General features: G+C 41.5%; 2 protein-coding genes across 3 annotated transcripts in view; one reads left to right on the top strand and one right to left on the bottom strand.

The window, feature by feature from the left end:
- Positions 1-2,935: 2,935 nt before the first annotated feature.
- LOC307270706 (heparanase-like) overlaps positions 2,936-26,132 on the bottom strand; it is a 24,559-nt gene continuing 1,362 nt past the window's right edge. Inside the window, exons 2-12 of one of the 2 annotated variants that reach the window (XM_080054592.1) lie at positions 26,063-26,132; positions 24,539-24,667; positions 23,682-23,855; positions 22,648-22,819; positions 22,147-22,194; positions 20,490-20,583; positions 19,384-19,490; positions 18,780-18,894; positions 6,370-6,494; positions 5,786-5,938; positions 2,936-4,149 (exon numbers count right to left, since the gene is read on the bottom strand). The exon at positions 26,063-26,132 is cut by the window's right edge and continues 58 nt beyond it. In XM_080054592.1, coding sequence (XP_079910718.1) covers positions 3,990-4,149; positions 5,786-5,938; positions 6,370-6,494; positions 18,780-18,894; positions 19,384-19,490; positions 20,490-20,583; positions 22,147-22,194; positions 22,648-22,819; positions 23,682-23,855; positions 24,539-24,667; positions 26,063-26,132 — 1,347 coding nt within the window. In that variant the 3' untranslated portion in view covers positions 2,936-3,989. The remainder of the gene's footprint in view (positions 4,150-5,785; positions 5,939-6,369; positions 6,495-18,779; positions 18,895-19,383; positions 19,491-20,489; positions 20,584-22,146; positions 22,195-22,647; positions 22,820-23,681; positions 23,856-24,538; positions 24,668-26,062) is intronic. The other variant, XM_080054593.1, reaches the window with a different exon arrangement.
- LOC307270725 (microfibril-associated glycoprotein 4-like) lies at positions 10,453-16,008 on the top strand (the record flags this gene model as incomplete). Its single annotated transcript, XM_080054609.1, has 6 exons — positions 10,453-10,458; positions 10,821-10,973; positions 11,248-11,286; positions 11,839-11,935; positions 13,578-13,745; positions 15,755-16,008. The coding sequence occupies 6 exons, from the start codon at positions 10,453-10,455 to the stop codon at positions 16,006-16,008; spliced, it is 717 nt and encodes a 238-aa protein (XP_079910735.1).

Raw genomic sequence — 26,132 nt, 5'->3', positions numbered from 1 at the left:
GATCTGATTTTTTTTATTTAGATTTTATTTGTGCATGGACATGACAAAAAACCAGATGCATTGTTTACAGTGTTTTAGCATAAATGCTAGTTTACAACACCTGTCCACTAGAGACAGATTTCAAGAGAATGAGAGAACCAATACTGTAGATTTGAAGGGATTACATTTAGAGGACATGAGCTTTTTTTGTTATTGCAATACTGCCATGTTTACTACGTGAGATGTAATTATTTGATCTTTAATTGAGAATCTAAATTATTCTTTAGCTTTCTGCTCTTAAATTGACTATTTTGTTAACAACACAAGGTGAGATAATGGCACAACATGACCAAATATTAAGTGGCCATTATTACAGTGGACACCAGTCATCAGCTTACCTTGACATTAGAGACTCAAGGCCCCAACTCGACAGTATCCAGCAGAGAAGGCCGTCCATTAGTTCCTGCAATGGCAAACAAAAGAACCAGGTTATCTTATTGTTCGATTACAAATAAAATAAAAATTAAGTTACTGGCAACATACAAATAAAACTAATGTAAGTCAGTATTGTATGATGGAGAAATAAGGAATCAATTACATTTTTTATGTGTAACTTTATGTAATGCTTTCTATACAACACTTCTTGTCTTGCATCAGTTCAGTGGATTAAGTAGCAATTTAATTCAAGTAGCAATTTACGGGTGAAGACGTTGCTTATCAATAAACCGAGATATTGTAGCTACTTTGCGCTGCTAGCTTATCAATATTAGTATTGACCGACATTACTGCAAAGCTATTCAAGTTATTTCAATACTGTTATAGCTTCATACACACAGTTACAAAGTAGAGGTGAAATGTAAAATTCTAAAAACTTTCAATTTAACTACAAAATACTGAAAATGTAACATTACCTTTCGGCAGAGGCGTTTTCCTGTTCACGATGGTCATCAGTCCGGTCATGGAGGGGAAATGACAATGGCGGAGCTGGGGCAAATACATGATAAACTATGACCCAATAGTTGCTAAAACAAACTGGTCAGGAGTGAATAGCAAATTACTATAACAGTAAGACAATAGGTAGCAAATAAAATATATTTTTTAATGTATAATAATAATAATTTTTTAGCATTGGGAAAAATATTTCCAATTGTGCTTTAAATAGCTGATCGGCTCAACCCCACTGTAAACTACCAGCCGTTTCTGAAAAACATGTGCAGCATATAATACAATATAGGCTGACATTTACAAAACTAGTGCATAAAAAATTACTATAACAGTTAATAATAATACAATATTTCTTAATACATTTTCTGTCCGTCTCTTTCTCTCTCCACTGCACACTCAGTCGATCGAAAAGCAACTTGAATGCTATGTCAACAATCTCACAATTTCAGGGCCGTTTTAAACTACCACATTATGCCTGAGACTGTAGTAGCTTAATTAAACATAGGCTACTTCACTAGGAGACTGAGTTGATGTAAATTAAATTGTTCCTAAAGGCTAACCCTATACTAGTTGCTAGCTAGAAGCGGAGTGTGAGACTCGTCTGACTGATACTGCATTAGTAGTCAACTAAGGCAGACGTCAATTAAAGGTTTAAATCATCATATCTCACTGAGTTTTCAACCGATTTCTAAGCGGTTTGGTTTGTTACAAACGGCAGAGATGTATTTATTATACTGGATACTTATAGTTAAATTAGAAACGTAAGCTTTCACGTAAATGTTTAACTGTATTGTATGTAGACATGTAGACGGGATCTACGTATACGGTCTGACCGGAGAGCTAGCTTATTTCCGGTAAATCAACAATCATCCATGATAGGGGGCATAGGGGGGCACGGCGGTTATCTTTTAAAGAGCTCATTGTGTAATGCAGTCGCCCCATTGACTATATAACGTTGGCCCCTAATCAACCCAGCGATGTCTACTTTGACATTTTTAGCTAAAAAATCAATAACGTAAAAAACCGTTGATATCTTTATTCTTTAGCTAGGCTATACTCGCGTTAGCCAGTTCTTCCGTTAAAACGCAAAACTCACGGTTCAGTCGGTTGTCCCTTGGTGTTATCTGTAGCCTCTTCATCTCCAGTTTTTCCTCCAAAGACACTGAAGAAAAATAAAAGATCCAAAAAAGAGAAAATAATCCGCCTCGTTTATGGTTATAATGTCCCATCGTCACTCAGACCGTTAACGTAACTTTGGCGCCTCAGTTTTACGTCTCATCTGAACGTCTGCTGTCATTGGTCAAAGTCAGAGCTGTTGGGTGTAACGGTCAAACGGCTCCGGTCAAATCAGTTTTTTATTCATTTTTTAATTATTTTACGCTATCAAAATGAATGACAGTATAATAAATAGCAGATACAATCTTGTGTACTCTTGTGTGGCTGTTAGAAATTATGTAGGCTATATATAATGGCCTATTTAATTATAAAAGTGCAATAATAATAATTTATGATATAATTTTTTCATCTTCAATCAATCAATCAATCAATATCCTTTATTTAACCAGGTAAAATTCATTGAGATTAAAATCTCTTTTCCAAGAATGACCTTATTCTTGGAATAAGCCACACCTGATATGTTGTACAGTCTATATGAATTCTGAGATTTAAGTCTTAAATTAAGAGGAAAAACATACTTATGTCATTTTTGTTGCACAAGAAAACCTGAACCATTTCTAAAATTGTACATCAGAGTTTTTTCCCCGTAAATATGTGCTATTTTTTTTCTTTTTGAACATTTATTTATGTATTAATATGCCTTTACAGTTTACATTCACCACAATTGGTTTGCGTAGAAAGTTACACCTCCTTTGTGAAATGGAATTAGAAAAACACAGAACACAATCTTTTATATATCGTTTATATAAATATGAAACTCCAGCATTCGTATTCGTATGAAAATTACAAAAAAAAAGACAAAAATCCATCCAGTTTGTCCATTCAGTGTTCAGTAGTGATGCCAGTGAGTATGAGAGGTCAGAGGTGTAATGAGAAATACATATGTGATGATAGATATAGCACATTGTATTTCTCTTGCATAATATACTATACTGAAATATCCAAACAGGAATTTTATATTTCAGTAAAGTAGTATGCATCACACTGTCCCTGCGTTCCAATCCCCTACTTCCCTACTATTTAGTATGCCAGAAAAAGATTCAGGATGTCCCAATACATGCAGGTTAATTGTAGTATGCTGAAAATACCCAGATGCCCCACTAACTCCAATAGCATTTTGGAGTATTCATCTTTATTCTTGACATTTCGACATAAAAAAAAACGTCCTTATCTGATTTTTTTTTCTCTCCCATAGCCCTAAAACTCTTTTGTACTTTAGTATGTAGTGTTAGTGTAGTAAAAAGAAAAAGTATGTGATTTGGAACGCAGGGATTTTTTTCATTATGTCGAGAAATGTCAAGAATAAAGACGAGTACTCCAAAATGCTATTGGAGTGAGTGGGGGCATCTAGGTATTTTCAGCATACTACAATTGACGTGCATGTATTGGGACATCCTAAATCTTTTTCTGGCATACTAAATAAATAGTAGGGAAGTATTGGTATTGGAACGCAGGGTGAATGTATCCCTGCGTTCCGAATCGCATACTTTCTACGATATACTATGTAGAAAAAAGATTTAGGATGTCCCGATTCTTGTGGCCAGATTTAGGATGGTTAGAAGTACCCGGATGTCCTACTTCATGCAGCCAAGATTGTTAGTGTTGAAAACTGCATCCTATTTGGGCGATTCTGACCCACAATCCATTGCGCACGTGAAGTGACGTCACATCGACGAAGCCTCCATATGAAAACAAACGGGGATGAGACGGATATAAAAGCAAGAGGCAAGATCAAGGCGCAATGTTATGATGAAATAAAAGAGTAAAAGTATGTCCCAATAGCATGCCTACTGCATCCTAACTAGATTTTTTTTATCGTCGGATGTAGTATGTAGAATAGAAAAAAGAAAGAGTATGCGATTCGGAACGCATTTCTCTCATCACAGATGTCATACACAGGCCGCAGCCTTAGCTTCTGTAAACACGTGGAAAGCCAATGAGAACGCAGGAATCTGCAGGTGAGCAGACGGAGGGAGAGATCGGCCTTTAAAGTCTGGAAGAGTTTCATCGTCCACCATCTTTAAAACCACTCCGTTCAGTTTCACAGATCTGAAGGAAAAACACAGAAGAGTTATTTTAACTTTATCATTATTTAAACCTATTCTTTAAGGCATAAAACAAACGTATACCTCCCACCCACCCACACACACACACACAGAGACACCCCCCCCCCCACACACACACACACACAGACACCCCCCCCCCCCCCCCCACACACACACAGTTTTGTTCAGATAATTTCAAATTTTTCCTTTTTATATTTTTTTAAATATTCTATGTCAATTTATGTTTGTTTGGTTCGTTGTAAGTTTTAGAATTTTTTCTTGTAAATTCATTTTTTTCCCCTAGTGAATCTGTGGGTAAACAAGTGTCAATTCATTTTGTATACATATATTTAAACAGCCATTTACTACATTGAAACGCTTTTAAAATTAGACTTACAATAAGACTGGTCTTTGTCGTAAAGGAAACTAAACTCTACTTGGTTTTTTTAGGGGCATTTTCAAGCTTTATTAGACAGTACAGAGTTGAAATGGGGAGACAGAGAGAGAGAGAGACACAGAGAGAGAGAGAGAGAGAGGGGGAGAGAGAGAGAGAGAGAGAGAGAGAGAGAGAGGGGGGGGGGGGATGACTTGCAGTAAAGGTCCACGGGTCAGATTTGAACCCGCGACCACTGCAACGAAGGCCGGAGCCAATATGGTACGCGCTCTATCCACTACACCCCCACTCTGCTTGTTTTAAACTGTGCCGGTGCTTCACATTATCGGTAAGTGATAAAACGTGTTCAGCTCATGTGACACTAGCAGATTCTGTTATAAATAGGTTTATTATGTACGTGCACCTGGACCTGTTTTAACATCACACACACACACACTCAGAGGCACGCACGCACACACACACACACACACACACACACACACACACACACACACACACACACAGGAAGCATACAGACACTCACACACACTCACTCAGAGGCACACACACACACACACAGGAAGCATACAGACACTCACACACACTCACTCAGAGGGACACTCACACACACAGACTCACACTCACACACACAGAGACACTCACACACACACACACACACACACACACACACAGGAAGCATACAGAAACTCTCTCACACACACACACACACACACACACACACACAGGGAAACTGACAGAAAAACTCACACTCAGAGACACACAGAGCATCTCACAGACACTCACACAAGCATACACACAGGGACCCACACACACACACACACACACACACACACACAGACACACACATTCAAAGCATCTCACACACACACAAATAGACACTCACACACAGGGACACACTCACTCAGAGGGACACGCACACACAGACACAGCAATCACAAACCAACAGAGAGACACTCACTCTCTCTCTAACACACACACACACATACAAAAACTCACTCCCAGAGACAGACACACACACACACACACACACACACACACACACACACACACACACACACACACACACACACACACACACACACACACACACACACACACACACACACACACACACACACACACACACACACACACACACACACACACACACACACACACACACACATTAATTCATTCAGAGCATCTCACACACACACAAATAGACACTCACACACACACCAACAGAGAGGTACACACACACACACACCTGGAGTACAGCCCTTCCTCTCCCGGTTGGTCAGATTGAAGAACAAACTCTGTCACTGTGTCGGAGCCGACGGATTTAGGGACGAGGACCCGGGTTGGACTCTGACTCAGGTTCAGAGAAATCAATGTGACCGCTCCACTGCTGTAAGAACTGCTATTAACACAGACAGACAGACAGACAGACAGACAGACAGACAGACAGACAGACAGACAGACAGACAGACAGACAGACAGACAGACAGACAGACAGACAGATAGACAGACAGAGAGACAGACAGACAGACAGACAGACAGACAGACAGACAGACGAATTATATAGACACACACAGTTAGAACACAATTTTACAGATAAAACTTACTGAAGATGTTTGTAAGAGAGAGAGAGAGGGAGAGAGTGAGAGAGAGACAAGAGAGAGAGGGAGAGAGAGAGAGGGCGGGAGAGTGAGTGAGTGAGTGAGTGAAAGGGAGGGAGGGAGAGTGAGTGAGTGAGTGAGTGAGTGAGTGAGTGAGTGAGTGAGTGAGTGAGTGAGTGAGTGAGTGAGTGAGTGAGTGAGTGAGTGAGTGAGTGAGTGTGAAGCATATTACCTGTGTTTGTTGGTGCAGTGCAGATACAGCCTCAGTCTTTTACTGCGAGAAAAGTCAGAAAACGCTTCAACTTTTAAAACCTCCGGACCAACAAGTTTCTTATAGAGAACGGACAGCCAGTAATCCTAAAGAGAGACACATGACAGTGTGAAATAATACACCAAACACATGCTGCACCATGTTTACCAGCTAATATTTATGATGAAGTACATTGGGCTAGTTTTTAAAAAGGTCTGTCAAAGTTAACATGAAAAAGGAAATTTTCAATGTCTCAAATTTGGGTGTCTCAATACGCTTTCACAAAAATCTGGTTGAAAATAAGTAAGTAGACAGTAATCCTAGAAGGGAGACACATGACATACGATCAAAATCTGAAAAACTATATTGACAATAACTGTTAAATATAAAATATCCCTAAAATGGCATCGTATTTCATGCAATCTTCATCATGCCCAGCATAAAGAACAATGATTGATTCTGTCCCTAAATATTTTTATGATTAACAAATTGCCATGATATCTTTATAATTAATGTTTTATAATCTCTGGCTCAGTGAGGAAAGGCCAGAAGCTCGGCACCATGCTCTAATACTGTGTGTGTGTCTAATGCTGCCTTCTAGATGCTACCTATACACTCTACTTCTAATACTGTGTGTGTAAGGTTTAACATCCACTCTGTCATACGTCCTCTTAGAGAAATGTCTTCCTCTTAAAGCTGGGGTGGAGGATTTGGGGAGAAAATTGCAGTTGGGATAGAGATTCGAATCCAAATACCTCAACCGCTCCACTTGTTCTCTTTGGTCCCTCCCCTATGGTCCCTCCCTGACACGCTCTACGCCAACAAAGTAGTGCCAAAGTGAATGGACATTCCCAACAGCCAATAAGAACAGAGAATCGGAGCCTCGCTCTGATTGGTCAAAGTGTACAGCTCATGTTAACTTTGACCAATCAGAAATCACATACCCCAGCTTTAAAAAATTTAAAAAATAAAAGGCACAATGCTTCCTGCAATTGGGTCGGATCGAGTCCGGACAAATTCACACCACAAACGAACTGCAGCAGAGTGCGTTTTGAAGCGCTTCGAGACCACCTCTTCAGCTGGGTCTCGGAGCGCTTGTTTGGTCCGCCCCCGAGTGCGATTGCTGTATTCACACCTGTCTGAAAGATGCACACCGAAGGCAGAAGTGCATCTGAGTTTGTTTCAACGAACTAAACACGGCATGTGTGCAGGCCTGCCCACACAATTAGCTCCAAAGTTACCCAAGCTTTATTCCTATCAATGTGTGTGAGTGCGCTCATCCCTCAATAAACACATACAGGTATTTTTAAAGAGAATAATTATCTTATCAACCAGGGACTTGCAACATCAACATCATCAACAAATTCTTCACACAAAAAAGAAAAAAAGGCGGTTCTCTACATGAATAACCAAACCAACCTGCCCCTCAAAACTATAGAGTTGGCCTATGTTTGGTTGCAACATTTAGGCTTAGTTCATTCTGCTCTCACTGCAAAATTACTGAAATCATTACAAAAAAGTTCTTAAACTTTGAACACAAATCTGTTCCTTCAGTTATTCCCAACTTCTTTGTGCCTTGTATCTTTCTTTGCATTAAGAACTTTTTAGGTCTATTTAAATTTTAAATTTTTAGAAACAATACAGAAAGCAGGATCTTGGTGGTTACAATGATTAAAACAGGATGATGCTGCTCGTCAGCTTCATTGTGGTAGACCCGGCTGGTTGGTCAATTGGCCAGGTTTGTGAAAAACTGGTCAGACCTGGCTGGCCGGGTCAACCTGAAGACTTATGTCAAAGCCTTTAGAAGTTATAGTCTATACTTTCTGCTTTTCTACTGCTTTTTAAATGGCCGTAAGCGGAGCCACGGCTCTGTGTAAACACCCAACTCTGAATAGATATTGACATAAATATCTAAAAATCTAAAAATAAAGGTTATCTAGGTAGGTTCTTGGCTTCCAAAGACCATGGGCCCCCCAAGTGGCCTGGCCCTAGAAAGCTTTCCCACTTACTACCCCTTATGTGTGGCCCTGCCTGCAGGCCCTTAGTCAGACTGACACGCTCTCGCTCCTCAGGTATGAGCAAATCTCTGAATGTCGTGAGATCCAAATGTCAGGGGGAAGAAGTACGCAACAGATGTTATGAGATCAATCTATTCTGGGTAAGAAATACTAAAATGTCCTAGTGTCACAACACATTTCCAGTTTGACACGTTCAGTTGAAACTCAACCAATAACACAAACTCGTTGTACTAGTGTGGGGGAAAAGATTCCACACTTCACCTGTGCCCCAGGCTGTTGTGTTATTGGTCGGACTGGTGTGACATCACAGTCCTATAGATATAAGCAGTGAACTCATGAGACAACGCCACAGAGTCTCTCAGTCTGACCTGCAGGTGACTTCAGAAAGGTAAGCCTTCAACTATACACTCTAAGTTTGATCATGTTGAACTAATATGTATTGTATACTGCAAACCAGTTACAAGCTGTGAAAAGTACAATTTACTCTCGCTACGAGTTGTCGACAACCTGATCATTTCTGCAGACAAGATTTTCGGTGGAAATTAAACTTTGTCTTAAAGGAGGTAGACAGTGTTTCTCTCTTTGCAGCCGCTGCAGCAGGACAGACTTAGTGAATCTTTACTGCTGCAGGAGTGCAGGGCTGCAGACATGATGTGCAGGTACCGAGTGGAGTCAAAGCAGTGCGCTTCGTTATGTGTTTAACACATAACGTTGTTTATTTTAAGATCCTTTTATCGGTGTATAAAGCACTTCATGGTCTTAGTCCTCGTTATTCATCAGATTGGCTTTATCATATGAACCCTCTCGTACCCTCAGGTCTTGTGGCAGTGGTCTTTTAATTATCCCAAAAGTTTTTACCAAAACTCACGGTGCGGCATCCTTTTTTCACTACGCTCCACGTCTGTGGAACACCTGGTGACCTGAGGGCCGCAGAAAGGGTTGATACCTTTAAGGGCAAACTCAAAACCTTCCTTTTTAGTCTTTAGGCTTTTTAATCACAGAACTTATTTGTTTTATCTTTTAGATTAAACAACCTACTGTTTTTATCTCTTATAGCCTATTTTATTTATATACGTAGTCTGCTTTTATTTTCTATTATCTTTTATGTATTGTTTCTAATGATTGTTTTTGCGTGTATGAATATATCGGGGTGTGTCGTGGGAGGGGGGTGGGGGTTGTTTTAAGCACTTTGTGTTACATTTACTGTATGAAAAGTACTCTATAAATAAAGTTTGATTTGATGAACTGCAATATTTACAGTGCGCGCGGCATATGATGGGCGGGGTCAGTAACACATTAGACAAAGGTTATGAACTATTTATTGATCAACAATATTACAGTCAATATTGTTGAATAATTTAGAAAACTAGACTACGTTATATGGTTGGGCGCTATCACATTTTTGAAACCTTTAAATTGTCCTAGATGTTTACCCTGGTACACTGTAAAACCATTGTGTGGCCTTTTTATTTATTTTTTCTTCTTTTTAATAACCTACTTCAACAGCAGCTGGAGCCTTTTTATTTTAGTTTCTCGCCTAAAACTACATTTTACAAGATCACATTGAACCCATCTTGATGAAATTACCTCTGCCAAATTCTCATTTTAACCAGCAGCACTTGAACACATCACCATGTCACATGCCGTTGTTTCTTCCCTTCTGTTTTTTGACTGGTTCTTTATTTGACAAATGGAGTTATGTTGTTTGTCAGCTTATTGCCAAGCACTGTAGCTTGGCTCGTAGCTGCAGGGCTAAATAGCTATCTCTTCTATATCTTATTACACTCTGTATTTTTTTTAACTCGACATTTTTTTTTACATAACTGATTATCAGTTCCGATGCAGTTTTGTGTTTTCTTTGGTTTGTCTGATGTTGTATTTTGGGATTATATAGTGAAGAAGCAGAACTGTCCAGTTTCACATATTTCATGAATTTAAAAACTACATTTTGAATTCATTTTTAGGATATAAAAACAGCCCATCCATCAGCGATCCAGACGGACTGACATCAGGATTTTAAACCAGTAACTTCAGCAGATCTCTGACGATGAAGGTAAAATTGTAGCTTCACAAGTTTCTGTGTTAGCTCTGTATGCTAACGGGTCTACTTATGTTATGATATGTTAATAAATCATAATTAATTTAATTTAAAAATACAAATTTACATTATTGGGATGAAGTGGGTGATAAACAACAATTAGACGCAGAAGTACGGCTGTCCGGTGGGAGGGCGTTCCAAAGGTGGTTGACGTCACAGAATTAAATTAGATTAAATTAACGGTAAAGTAGGGGGACAATTAAACATTTATTCTGTTCGCACGAGTCCCTAAAAACCAATAAAACCACCAGGCCGTAATGTTAGCACAGTAGAGAAGCTTCAAATCTTTCTCCATCTCAACTTCTGCTCTGTTCCAGCTGGTGTTAGCCCTCCTCCTCATGGCTCCAGTGTTGAGCAGCTGCACTGAGCTCTTCCAGCCGCTCGACTGCAGTGTCATCCACCGCCTAAACAATAGCAGCCCCAGTGGAGTGTACACCATCTATCCCATTGGATCCACATCTGCTGTACAGGTAAACTTCATCCTCTAGTGAACACACATTCACCTTTAGTTTCTAAAGATGTTGTTATTGTAGCAGCAACACTATTTAAAGTAACGCTTACAGCATGTTTGAATGTGCTGATTGATTTTTTTAAAAGGTTTTATAGATAGTGCAGAGAGACAGAGATGAAATGGGGTGGTCAGGGGAATGACATGCAGAGAACGACCCGGGCTGGATTCTAACCACTACACAACGAGCGTCCAACTTGAATTGACTGTTTTGTGATGACTGTGTTTGTTTGCAGGTGTACTGTGACATGGAGTCAGCTGGAGGGAGCTGGACGGTGAGTTTGTCTCATCAATGCAAATTAAAGGGACACTCGCCAGCATTTATAAGCCATCAAAGTAACTACTAATAATCCCTCTCAATGATCACGTATGTGAGGTGGTGTGATTATCTGCAGTCCCCCCCATCTTACTGTTTTTGGTTTTGCTTTGGTTTATTTTGCTCCGATGTTTCTGTGCGTCAACCAATTGAGCAGGTGGAGGCGTGTTTTACCCTCAACCGATAACAGCACGGGGCTCAAGTCACGGTGCGAAGCTACTTTACTACCCCTCCCCCCCGTTTAAAGACCCCCCTATTCCAATGGGAATGGTTTCACCCAGCATTTAGACCAGGGTCAATTGACTCTGCAGTAGACACAGGTTGTTCTCATCTGGGCTCGGACTTTTGTTACTCTTTACGGCTAAACTGCTGTCAAGTTTGCCTTTAATATTCATTTATTTTCAAGTTTTTTGTTTCATTCTATCAAACTGATCTGAAACTGTACAGCATGAAAACCCGAGCTGACCGATATCTTGTGTTCAGCTGGTGAACCCCTCACTCTTTTCCCCAGGTGATCCAGAGGAGGATGGATGGCACAGTGAACTTCTACAGGCCCTGGGATCAATACAAGATGGGCTTTGGGAACGCTGCTGGGGAGTACTGGCTCGGTGAGAAATTTAACCAAACCAACAGTCAATTGACTCAATGAATCTCACTGTTCATACAGTCCGAACATTAAACTCTGTTTCTGCTTTGCGCTCCAACAAATTAATTATATGAAGTAAGTTTTTATAAGCTATTTGCAAAACAGATTTAGTATTTTAAAATCAAGCATTGTTGACTAGCTCACAGGCGCAACAAGATATGGTGGTGAAACCAAGATATAGTAGCAAGCATGCCAAGATACTGGTAGGAGCGGTTATTGAGTCACCTGTGTGTATGTGCAAAAGAGAAACAAAACAATGATCCATTCATAGAAAAACCGCGTCAGCGCCAAGCCCCAACCACAGCGAGTTCTACCAGCATCCAATGCGGAAGTGACAAAAATGTTAGTTCATAGAGTGGCCACTAAGACGTGGTACCAAAACAGAGCAATTTCTCATCGAGTCCCATGTTAAACAGGCCGTTTTCACAGCATTATTAAACCTATTTAAAGCCTGGTCCAAAAAACATTACAGTCTGTATGTTTAGGTCAAATCTCCATGACAGAGGGGGTGAATTATTTTGGATTACGCTAGTTTTTAAACTGTTGGAGGTTAAAATGTACGAATAAATAGGGGCGAGGCCTCTTGAGTGACAACTAGCCGCCCGCCGACCCTCACTTCGCCTCGGAGGTATACGTCAGCTAGATGGGCATATCTCCCTCCCCCCGACGTCACATCAATGCCCTTTTTCGGTAAGAGGAAATGAGGCGGAGTAAAAAACTGACAAGATGGCGACGTGCATAGTCCAGGACGATTGGATGCAGTTGAATTAACTGAGGTCAGCCCGGATGCTTCATCCATTTTATATATTATCTATGGTCACCGCTCTACAAGAGAACAATAACTCCTGTTTAGCCTTAAGGGCCTTTCCCACCGCCGCGCGGCAACCGCCCTCTCAACCGCCTCCTTGCCGGAGGACTCCACCGGTGAGCCCGGCGTTTTTAGAAGCGGCTGCTGCCTCGGCGGCCATGACAGCGAGATGCTTCGGTGATCGTATCGTTGATATAGCCCGACCAGAAGTCCACCACACTTATTTCTCTCTTTCTCTCTCGTATAACGATGGTATAGTCTCTCTATATGAGCTTGTATGAAGAATAAAAGTACAGAGAGAAAATACAGTTCCGTCTAAAAAATATTTCCCCTAGAAAATCGTCTTCAATCACTGGTTCCACATGTTTGTGTTCAACGTCGAATATATATCCAATCTTTTTTAAACGACAGACACTTTAACATTGACTTAAAACATGGTAGATCCGTGTTGTTTATGTCTGTACTCCGTTTGCAACGATGCCTTGTACTCCCGCCTTGCCGCCGGGCGGCTGCCGCTGAAGGTTTCAACACGGGGAAAGCTGAGCGGTTGGGGAGAATCTGCGCGCGTTCACGTGGGGCGGCAACCGCTTCCTGGTCCAACCGCCGCGGCTGAACCGCCTCCCTTGCCGCCTTCCCTCAGCCGCCCTTCCCTCATTGAAATGAATGGAGGCGGCGGCGTTGCCGCGCGGCGGTGGAAAAGGGCCTTTAGGGATATTTTTCAAAGAATATTTAAATTAAGAATGTACAGTTCTAAACAAAATGTCAAAATGGGGAACATTTGTGTGTGTGTGTTCAGGTCTGGAGAACATCCACCAGTTGACTCGTTCACTTAACTATGAGCTTCTGGTCGACATGGAGGACTTTGAGGGGAACAAAGCGTTCGCTCGTTACTCCTCGTTCAGCGTTGAAGGGGAGCGTGATGGATACACTCTGCGTGTGTCTGGATTCACCGATGGAGGAGCAGGTGAGCATCTGTGCTTGAACTAGAAAATTAATTTGGAAATTCTGAATGTGCCTTCTGCTTGTTGCTTACAGCTAGCCCAGGGTTTCCCGCCCCCCTCCTGGTCGGGCACAAAATGCTTTGGTGAAGCTAATGCCACACTCGCTCTCAAGATGAGAACCAAGTTTGGTGATGAATAAGTTAAATCTGCATGATCAACATATTCAACCAATCGTAATATGAACAAGCTAATATCAGATATCTGTTGATCTCTACTCTGCAGTCACAGACAGAGCCTTTAAACTACGTCACTAAAAAAACAATACACATGTGGATGTCATTTGCCTTTTGGTGGACACGCCCCCTAAGGCTGCAACCACATTTGATGATGATATGTTCAAAATGCATGAAGTAAATGTCACATGACATTATTTCAGTTCCTGCAAATTAGGTAAAATACATCATGTTGTGCGTCCATGGCCAAAGAGGCTTTTTTGTAAAGCACATTGAGCTCGAGTGTGAGAAATTTCTAATCGGATTCACGGGGCCTCTCAAACTTTGCTAAATTTGAGGCTGAATAACAGTGCCACCATATGGACCTGTGCACTGGGGACTAGGGCTGGAATGATCCATCGATTGATTTGCGAATGATAAAACTGCATCGATGCAACGTCCAAACATCGGTTAAAATCGATGTAGCCTAGTAGGCCTATATGCTTTTATTTTGACAATGTCAATGCTCGGGTGTTTGTGACACTTTTCTCGCTTGTGTATCATCATTATCAAAGTTTCGGACACTAAAATCCATCGGTAACAGACCTGTCGGTGTTTGCACCATGGGGAGAGGATCATATATCCCCCCCGCTGACAGAGCAGTCGAACTGACGTTACCCGGGCAGCGCTCGACAGGCTCGCGTGGGTTAGCAGCCAAGCGGGGCATTTGGGCTGTTATCCCAGCGAGCTGTCCAGCACAGTGCTGCCCGGCTGGCAGTGTAAAGTTCCAAGAATGCACGGCTCGGCTGCTCTCTCAGCGGTGAGAAGCTCCTGCGCTCCCCGGGGCGGTCACCCTCTCCTCGGGGTGAATTTACGAGCTACCGCAGCCTCAGCTAAAGTAGATAGCTCCATTAGGCTAATGAGCTAAGCTAGCGAGGAATCCACCAATCTGTGCCCTGAAACCCCACACGGCCCAAAACTACTCAAATGTCACTCCAAGCATTGTTTACTCTTTAATCTGAGATGCCTAATAATCTTTCAATGAAATAATTCAAGATAATGTTTTTTTAGGTGTATTTTACATATATAGAGGTATGTTATAAGGAAGTCCCCTTTACATTAAATAAAATGTCATCAAAAAGAGGGAAATGGCCGAGGTAGCAGCTTAAATTTGTTGTTTATCCTGATAATTTCAAGATCTTTAGTGTTCAGAATGCATAAAAATGGATAAATTATACAAACGATTAAGAAGGCTATTATATTATCAACATGTAGGCTATTTTTAGATAACGACATAGGCCATCTTGTGTTAAATGGGAGATAACATCGTCTCATATCGATCACAGGCCCCTGAATCGAAATTGTATCGCAGTAGATTTTAGATATCGGCAAATATCATATCGTTGTCTAATGAATCGATGTAATATCGCATCGTGATGAAAGCAGAGATTTACACCCCTACTGGGGACACATTCTGTTTTTTTGCATTTCTACGTCCATGGGTTCAGGAGGAGTAGCAGTTACTACATTTACGGAAGAATAAGAATAATCCTGAAGTATGAGCAATAGTAATATGGGATGGCCTTCTGGCAGGCACAAAATACTTTAAATCTGCATGATCCACATATTGACCCAGTCGTTATCTATCGATCTCTACTCTGCAGTCCCAGACAGAGCCTTTAAACTATGTCACACACTGGTGTCAGAAATGTTGCAGAAAATGGCTCATCACATTAGTCTAAGTAATAGTCTCAGTGGTGTCAGAAGTATTACTTTTAAATTGAAGATTAAACACGCTGCTTCATATTGTGTTTCTCTAGGAGACGCCCTGAGTTATATCAATGGAATGAAGTTCACCACCTTCGACAAAGACCAGGACCCCTGGTCAGGAAATTGTGCCAAAACATACCTGGGAGCGTTTTGGTACAAGACATGTCACTATGCAAATCCAAACGGGGTCTACCGCTGGGGGGCTGATGGGACTCTCTTTGCTGTTGGAGTGGCTTGGCACCAATGGAAGGGTCATGACTACTCCCTGAAGACCATCAGCATGATGATCCGTCCTGTGCACTAATTCTCCAGGACAAACGTACAGCAGAATATCAGCTCATCTCTTGTGATTTTTTGTGAATCATTCTCTGCTGTACGTCACAATAAAGTAGAAGCTGAGCAGCAAACTGATGTTATCTATGCTGACCTACTGCTTTTTTCAATTCCTAATGTCATTTTATCAAAAAATAATAATATTCTGGCTCTATTTGTATTATTATATGGCAGATAATTGGTTATATTTACAGTCTTACTCTCCACAATGTGCATTTATATAGAATATTGTATATCCTTTTTTATGTAGCCCATTTATTTCTGAAGTCATCCATTTGGTTATTATGGTTTTTTCAATACGGTGCTTCTAGCTCTCTAGCTAATAAATTGAGGTGGCGTTGCAGGTGGGTGTTACGTGAGCATAGAATGTTGTATATATCCTTTATTTAATTCGGAATTTATCCATATCAAACCTACAAGCTGAACCACTGATTTGTTTGGGGGGGCTTAGAGCGCAGGTTTTAGGTGGGTGGAGAGTGCATGTGGGTGGAGAGAGCGTGTGTGGCTACAGGCCGCAGCCGGACCTTATTGTCTTCAGGGACGAACAAACATATTAGGAAAACTATGGCCAAGATTAGCATAAACCTTGTTACATCCCCTGGCCCAAGCAAGTGCCCTTTTGGGAAAAAAAAAAAATCTGAAAGTTCGTTTTTTAATTTTTTTTTACAGTGTATGTGGCCCATGCCGACATCTATAAATGCTCAACGATTAAAAACGTTTGACAATAATGCCCCAATAAATATGCCCCCCCCCCTCCTCCTCCTCCGCACACACTTCCTTTGTCAACGTAAACGTGCAGAGTGGACACAAACGGAGGCGCGTTGCCGCAGCAGCGCGCTGCACACACACCCCCCGGCCTGCCCTGCCCCACCAGCGAGGTAACACATACATGAATGGAGTCAAGAGTGTATTGTTTGCCCCCTAGGCCTCAGTTGCCAAGCTATAACTTGCATTTATTTGTCTCTGTTATAAAGTAGCCTCTATCATGCAGCGCCACACAGCTGAGCATAAATTAGCCGACTGTCCTGCTTTACAAGCTAGCCCCAAAGAAAATATTGATATGACGTGATGAATACAACTAATGTCGGCGGAGTTTGTTAATGTCGGCGGAGTTTGTTATTGGTACAGCATGTGAATCGATCAGTATGCTGAATATTTAGTGTTGTTTAGGTTTACTTTAGGTTATATAATTAACACTTGCAGTAATTTATTTGCTAAATGACAAACAGGCAATTCCCAATTGCCTGCAGAAAAAGTAGCCTTGTGCCTGGTTGTAATGTAACCAAGCAGTCTTATTCATATGGTTGGTCTCTTTTTATTTACAAATCACAGTATAATGCCTAGAAAGGAGTGGTTAAAAAGGAAAAAGAAAGGGAGCTACAGCAGGCAGCCCAGGGGAGCAGCTCTCTGCTCTCCTGGATGAAAGCATCCACCAGCAGCAAGGAGGAAGATGAAGATGAAAGGTCAGAGTCAAGACCAGAGTCATGTTAACTGTTCAGGGCCTTTTAAAGCTCAGATTTTAATGTTGAACTGTTCCTCAAATGTTATTGAAATATCTTAAAAGCTGTCCACACCTTTTATTTTAACTACACAAAGTGGGTTGGTGGTACTGAATCAGTCATGAAGCTATATAAGCTAATTATATTATTTTGTCCCAACCATAAGTTATTTCTATGTTACAAGACTTGCAGTAATCTTGTATTTACCTTAATAGGATATTATTAGTACGGAGATCAGGGGCCTAACGAAGACTTCAAAGAGAGAATTCGGGATAAGGGATTATTTTAAAAAATCCGAAACTGACTGTTTCTTTTTCAAACATGTACATTCTTTCTTTCTGCTTTTTGGTAATTCTGTGTCTCCAAATTATTCCAGAAAATAGTACTAAATAGCCCACATTGACACAGGTGATTTAGCTTTCTTCTCAAAGTGCATCTGATTGATGAATTTTACTCTAAAAGGTCCAGGGTCCCAAACACAGTCTCCCAAATTCCTTTGAGAAACATTCTATGTGTGGCCGGGTATTAAAAGTCATTATGGCCAGGGGGGATTTGGTACAAGTACCCTTAAAATGATTTGGTCATTCATGGATAGACTATATTGTGCCCTTTTGAATTGCAATGAGCACTTGCCCCCCACAATGTCTGTGCACGCCACTGTTGACAATGCATAAGAAATACAACAGAAAGAAAGTGGGGATAATAGACCAAAGGAAAGAGTGGAGACATGACTTCATCCAATCATATCATTATTACACTCATTTTGTAGCCTGGAAATCCAGACCTGCCGCTGTTGGTCTGGACACTCTCCATTGAAGCTCATTAAATATGTTGGAAAATTCTGAGCTACGTTTCAAGTGGTTCTATCTGATATGAGCGGGCCAGAGCCCTATGTATGCAGACAGACAGACAGACAGACAGACAGACAGAGCCCTATGTATGGGGCTCTGGGGAGGACGTAACCGGATGACGACAGTGACGTGCATCATGCGCCGTCGAAGCCGTGATAGTAAACAGAGATGGCTGCGGATATGTTGTGTGAGTTTGAGACTGCTTTGGCCTCGACCCTTAACGAATTGGAAGACGGCACTCAAATCTTTCATTAGCAAGTAAGAGGAATGTTCTGTTTTGCTGACCGCTGATGGTATAGTGGTTAGAGCCTCTACATCTCTGTCTCTACACCACTGTCTAATAAAGTAAAAAATGGCCCAAAAATTATCTTTGAAAATATAAATGTTCTTACGGGAAGTGGATCCATGTTTTGATCGACCAGATGATAAAACCCGGAACCAACGAACACCTGTCGCATCACGACGTCTAGCCCGAGTCGAGCTGCAAGACCCAGCTTATCCAGCCACCTGGGAGTGAGTGAGTGAGTGAGTGAGTGAGTGAGTGAGTGAGTGAGTGAGTGAGTGAGTGAGTGAGTGAGTGAGTGAGTGAGTGAGTGAGTGAGTGAGTGAGTGAGTGAGTGAGTGAGTGAGTGAGTGAGTGAGTGAGTGAGTGAGTGAGTGAGTGTGAGTGAGTGAGTGAGTGAGTGAGAGAGTGAGTGAGTGAGTGAGAGAGAGAGAGAGAGACACAGACAGGCAGACAGACATTGAGAGAGAGTGAAGTTAAGTAGAGTACTCCAAGTTAGCTGTTTATTTTATTTTGTCTTTTGTTTGTGTGTTCACTTTTTCAGATGTGTGTGTTTTGTGTTTAAAAAAATAAATTAAATCAAGTATTAAAATTTTTTTTAAATAAAAAGTCAAATGAATTCCATTTTCCATGATAAAGTAACTCCATCTTAAAAAAATAAAATAAATAAATTAAAATAAATTAAATTAATAAAATTTCCTTTCTCCACTCACATGAATCCTGCTACGAATGTGTCCGACAGCCCGGCCGCTCCTCCTCCGTAAGCAGAGCTGGTCTCTCCCAACCAAACGGCTTTACCAGGGGCATGAAGGGACACTTTCTGAGGCAGGAAAAGATAAATACATGTTACAGCCATTCTTAAGTTAAATTAGTGTATGAATTGTTGACTGTTTATTTGGGGTAATTGAGTTATTAGATGGCAGGGGGCGTGGTTTGGGCCACCTGTTAATTGCACTGTAGAATGGTAGCCTGGGAGTCCAGCCAAGTCATGACATGAGTAGGAACTGTGGTTGAACATAATTTTTGCACACTTTAAGCCACTTGAAGTTTAATGTTTGTTTTCGCCAGCAACCTAAGCTTTTTCGTTTAGTTTATATTTATTTGTTATTTTGGAAACCTTTTGTACACATTTTTTGAAACCTTTTTGTTCGACAATAAATACTTTTTGGATGCAAGAAAACTACTTTTCGAAGTGCGTATCTCAAAACACCACAGTTAATGCCCCGGAGGCATCATCGTGTAGGATAACGTGACAATACATATATAATCTGTATAAAAACATTAAGGGCCAGTTTCACAGACATGGATTAAGCTTAGTCCTGGTCTAAATGGAATTTTGAATGGAGATTGTCCATTGAAAGTACAATTTAGTCCAGAACTAGGCTTAATCCATGTCTGCGAAACCGGCCCTATAACTAACAACATCACACTAGGGACGGGATTATATGCATGCAAAAAATAAACAAGATAAAAGCGGTGGATACGTGTAAAGTGACATTAAGTCAGGGTTAATTTGTCTATTGTCCATTGTTTATTTAAGCTGTTTATGGATATTAAAGAAGTACATATATACTCTGTGTATAAAACAATTAAAATCATTTCACAACATCAGACCAGGGTCGGGATTCTGTGTTTGGGACTTGCTATCTATCTGCATTTAAATACCATTTCAGATTTATATCAATTTAAAATACATTAGTAAACTTATTATTATTATTATTATTATTATTATTATTATTATTATTATTATTATTATTATTATTATTATTATTATTATATTATTATTATTATTATTATTATTATATTTATCATTCTTTACCTCCATGACTTCGTTGGTCTTTACGGCGAGAGAATCCAGAACTTCAGGATCCAGAAAATCCTCCAGAGAAGTGTCTCTGCCGTTCACATAGTAACTGAGGAACGGGAGGAAAAAAATAATTAAACTTTTTTTTCTTCTTTTTATTAATTAATTATTTAACACAATTTCTGTTCCTTGAAAGATGGCGGCACGGACATCCGGGTTGCAGAGCATGGAGTAGGTGCGTTCGCTTTCTAGCTCCCACTAACTATTTCAGACTTAACTGATTAAACCCTATTTTCATAGATTGTATTTGTGCTTGTATTGCCGGTAACACTAACACTGATTCGGAAAATAGAGGAAAGATGGCGGCACGCATAGACACAGCGACCCAGAGCTAAGGATGCCTAGCACATCCACAAACAGACTGTTCTGTGGAGAACGTTTTCCCCTTTTCTTGGAAGGCTGATTATCTTGACGATTGTGTGAAAAAAAAAACATAAATGCATTAACATATCAAAATGTATTGATTTAATTATGTATAATATTTTGCCACTTTTATTATAATTGTCCAGGTTGGGGGCGCCCTTAGCTCAGTTGGTAGGGCGTCCCCCTCCCGGGCCGGGCCCAGCAGCAGACCCGGGTTCGATTCCCACCCGCGGTCGTTCTCTGCATGTCACTCCCCTCTCTGCCTCATTTCACCTCTGTCTCTCTGCACTATCAAATAAAGCAAAAACATGCCCAAAAAATATCTTAAAAAAATAAAAATAATAATAATTGTCCAGGTTAAATAACGATACAACAATATGGTAAACTCTCTCTGTATTTCTCAGTATGGCAGCGTTTACAAACTGGTGTCCCCCCACCTCCCCCCCTCACCCTGACACTGATGCAGGAGCTCAGAAAAATCCCAAGAAGAGCCCATGAAATGTTTCAGCAAAGCAGGAATGGACGGAGAATATATATAACATGTTGTTGATTTAAGGTTAATTATTAATAAAGATTGGAACCTGTGATACGAAAATATATATATAATATAAGTGGGTGTTAACATATCAAGATGAATTTAATGTAATTTTAGACCAATAAAAAGGACATATTTTCCTCATTTATTATAATTTTCATATCAAATAATAAAAGGCAACACGAGTGGACGGAGAATATAACATGTTGTTGATTTAAGGTTAATTATTAATAAAGATTGGAACCTGTGATACGACGTGTATATAGTTGATACAGCTCAATGATCTCGTGTGTGTGTGTATTTAATGTTTAATAGATTATAAATCAAAGGCAAGGTAGGTTTATTTCTATAGCACAGTTCAGACATTCAGGCCACTCAAAGTTCTCTACAGGGGCATGACACACAGACACACACACACACACACGCAGACAGAGAGAGAGAGACACACACACACACACACGCAGACAGAGAGAGAGAGACACACACACACACACGCAGACAGAGAGAGAGAGACACACACACACACACGCAGACAGAGACACACACACACACACACACACACACACACACACACACACACACACACACACACACACACACACACACACACACACACACACACACACACACACACACACACACACACACACACAGGCAAAGACAGAGACTCAAAGTGCTCTACAGGGGCATGAAAAAGGTTAGATAGAAACTCACTGGTGCCAGGTGATAGCATCCACAGCTTCAGCTCCGCTCTGCAGAAAACTACCACACACAAACAGACAGACACACATAGACAGACAGACAGACAGACAGACAGATACACAGACAGACACACACACATTAAAAAAAATAAACTTTATGAAAAGCTGAAAAAGAAAAAAAAAACTCAACTGCATTACTCAGTGAAAAAATATAATAATAATAAAAAAAAAAAAAAATATATGCAGTAAAAAGTCAAAAATCGCCCACATTAATAAAACAGATCTCCATTACCAGATAAGTAAAAAAAATAATAATTGAAAAGAATAATAATTTAAAGAATAAATAAATATTGTCCTGACCCGTCCAGTAAAAAAATAAATAAATAAATAAAAATAAAAAATAAAATAAAATAAAATAAAATAAAATAAAATAAAATAAAATAAAATAAAATAAAATAAAATAAAATAAAATAAAATAAAATAAAATAAAATAAAATAAAAATATTCCCCTCACCCGTCCAGTATATCTGCCCTGTGGTCTCTTGGTTGACCCACGTCTGGCCCGTACAGCCCGGCGCGATGGTAACGGTGAGTCTGTGACATCATCGCTCTGAGACGAGAGAAGTCCAGACCGAGCTGGAACCCCGACACACGCACACCCGCCTTCTTCTCATAGCTGTTCGGCTCTGAACACACACACACACACACACACACACACACACACACACACACACACACACACACACACACACACACACACACACACACACACACACACACACACACACACACACACACACACACACACACACACACACACACACACACACACACACACACACACACACACACACACACACACACACACACACACACACACACAGTTTATTTTATTTTAAATTTTTGGGCATTTTTTTAAAATATATTTTGAACACAAATAGACAACAAATCGGCTTTAAGGCCTTTGCACACCGGGCGCGACGTGAGTAGACGCCACGTAAAAGCGAATGTTTTGAAATGTGAATTTTGTCGCGTCTCACTTTAAGAAGCGACGTCCCAGAAAAATCAAACTCAGTTCGAAAAAATTAAAAACGCAAATCCGCGATGCGAAATGACGGCGCTGGTGTGGAAGCTTCTATTGACTCTGTATACGTTCGGTAATTAACGGATTAATCGCACGAATAAAACGCGCCCGGTGTGCAAAGACTTTACTCTTAATTTTTACATTTTGGGGTATACTTTATACTATACTTTATTTTTGAATTTTTTTTTCAAAGAACACAAACAAACAACTGGAAAAGTGAACACAAAAACAAAAGACAAAATAATTTAATAATAATAATTTAACCACTACACCACGAACGACCTCCTATTGCGCTGTTTCTACGTTTTTTGTTGAGAAAGGTGCAACGTTTTAAGTTGAGTCCCCAACAGAAGAATATAGACAGACAGACAGACAGACAGACAGACAGACAGACAGACAGACAGACAGACAGACAGACAGACAGACACACAGACAGACAGACACACAGACAGACACACACTTACCGTTCCCTAGCTCCCAGTCCATGTTATATCCCCGTGAGTCACAGTATTGCATCAGAGACAGAGCGTTGCTGCTGTTCCAACTGTTAGCTTCCGTACGTAGCAACGCGTTCAAACCGAAGATCAGATCCAAACCAGAGCAGTTAGAGAAGGAGTGGAGCAGGTCTACTGTTAACTCTGGGAGGGGGGGGAGAGAGAGAGAGGGAGGGGGGGGAGAGAGAGGGGGGGGAGGGAGAGAGGGGGAGGGAGGGGGAGGAGAGAGAGAGAGGGAGGGAGGGAGAGAGAGAAGGAGAGAGAGAGGGAGGGAGAGAGGGGGAGGGAGGGGGGGAGAGAGAGACAGAGAGGGGGGGAGGGAGAGAGGGAGAGAGAGAGAGAGAGTGGGGGGAGGGAGAGGGGGGAGAGAGAGAGAGAGGGGGGGAGAGAGAGAGACAGAGAGAGAGGGAGAGAGAGGGCGAGGGACAGGGAGAGAGAGAGAGGGGGGAGAGAGAGAGAGTGAGAGACAGAGAGGGGGGGAGAGAGGGAGAGAGACACACATATCTATATATTAATAACTGATATATCTAAAAAAAGAGCATTAAAAAAGATTACCCTCATATTGTAGTTTAAGCTACTTTTGCATATAGTTAGAAATAGCACCAAATCAGTTAAACTTGTACCTGTGAATTTGACAAACACACACACACACACACACACCTACCTGTGAACTTGACCTGTCTGTATCCACCCCCCCCCCTCACACACACACACACACACACACACACACACACACACACACACACACACACACACACACACACACACACACACACACACACACACACACACATCCCCTCCACCCCCACACACACACACACACCTACCTGTGAATTTGACCCGTGTGTATTTCCTCTCTAGCTCCTCCCTCCTCAGTCTCTCCTGCTGTCGGCTCCATTCCTGCTTCAGTTTCTGCTCCACAGACCAGGGCAGCGTCAGCCAATCACAGGGCAGATCTGGAATGACATCATCACATAGTTTAACTACCTTATAACATATATATAAATATTTATTTATGATTATTTATTATTTTATCATCAGATTATTGTTATTATTATTAACCTTGACAGTTTTTTTTTTGAAGATAATCTTTTGGGATATTTCGCTTTATTAGACAGTGTGTAGAGAGAGACAGAGATGAAATGTGTCAGAGAGGGGAATGACATGCAGAGAACGACCCGGGCTGGATTCTAACCCGGGTCTGCTGTGAAGAGGACAGACAGACAGACAGACAGACAGACGGACAGAGAGGGGAATGACATGCAGAGAATGACCCGGGCTGGATTCTAACCCGGGTCTGCTGTGAAGAGGACAGACAGACAGACAGACAGACAGACGGACAGAGAGGGGAATGACATGCAGAGAATGACCCGGGCTGGATTCTAACCCGGGTCTGCTGTGAAGAGGACAGACTCTATGGAGTGGAGGGGGGGGGGGGGGGGCTATAACCTCTACACCACGACCAACATTGTGCAGTTGTTTTTCTATGTTTTTTGTTGAGCAGAAAGTGTAAAGTTTCAAGTTGATGTCATGACCCCGCTTGGGCCCCTTGGCCTTGTGTGTGTTTTCTCTTTCACCCTTGTCTCTGTGCTGGTCTAATTGTAGGGGTGGAGCCAGGTGTGCTGGAGTCAATTACCAACATTCACAGCTGCCTTCAATCATCATCTACTGCTCTACATATACCCGGCCCTACCTTCCAGACACTGCCAGATTGTAGCCTCTGTTTTCACACAGTCAGTTCTCTCTCTTGCTCACCTGTTTTCAGCTTCGCCTTTTTGCATTTCTTCCTGGTTAACCCCTGTTTCTCTGCCACAGTTCTCCCGGCCTGACTCCAGCCACCAGCTCCAGCCCTCGCTCACCAGCACCACCCCCCGGACCCCTCCTGCCTGCCTGCTCTAGCCTGCTTCCACTCAGCCCCCTGGACTTGCCCCGGTGCTCTCTCCCTGGACCCCCATGCCAGCCAGTCTCCCTCCCCGGATCACGGTCCTAACACCCTGCTGGGTTCTCCTCAAATAAATCTTCTTTTGCTTATACTGTCTCCACGCCTGTGTCCTCCAGACCCAACCGTTACAGTTGATTCTTTGTAATAAAAGAACCTGTTAGACGGGCCACACCCCCTGTGTGTGTGTGTGAGTGAGTGTGTCTCTGCGTGCGTGTATCTCTGCCTGTGTGTGTGTGTCTCTCTACATGTCTGTGCATGTGTGTGTGTCTGTCTGCGCGTGTCTCTGCATGCGTGTTGGTGCGAGCGTGTGTGTGTGTCTCTCTCTCTCTACATGTCTTTGTGTATCTGTGTGCTTCTCTGTGTGTGTGTGTGTGTGTTACCTGCATGTCTCTGCATGTGTGTGTGTTACCTGCGTGTCCAGCTGATCGTGTGTGTAGATGTTTCTGAGGCGTGAACACCATGAAGTCTTGTCTGGTTCC

The sequence above is a fragment of the Ammodytes marinus genome (genome assembly GCF_949987685.1).
Source record: "Ammodytes marinus genome assembly, contig: scaffold_32, whole genome shotgun sequence".
Classification (NCBI taxonomy): Eukaryota; Metazoa; Chordata; class Actinopteri; order Uranoscopiformes; family Ammodytidae; genus Ammodytes; species Ammodytes marinus.
The sequence above is the reverse complement of the archived record's forward strand: the minus strand, read 5'-3'. Positions and strand labels throughout refer to the sequence as shown.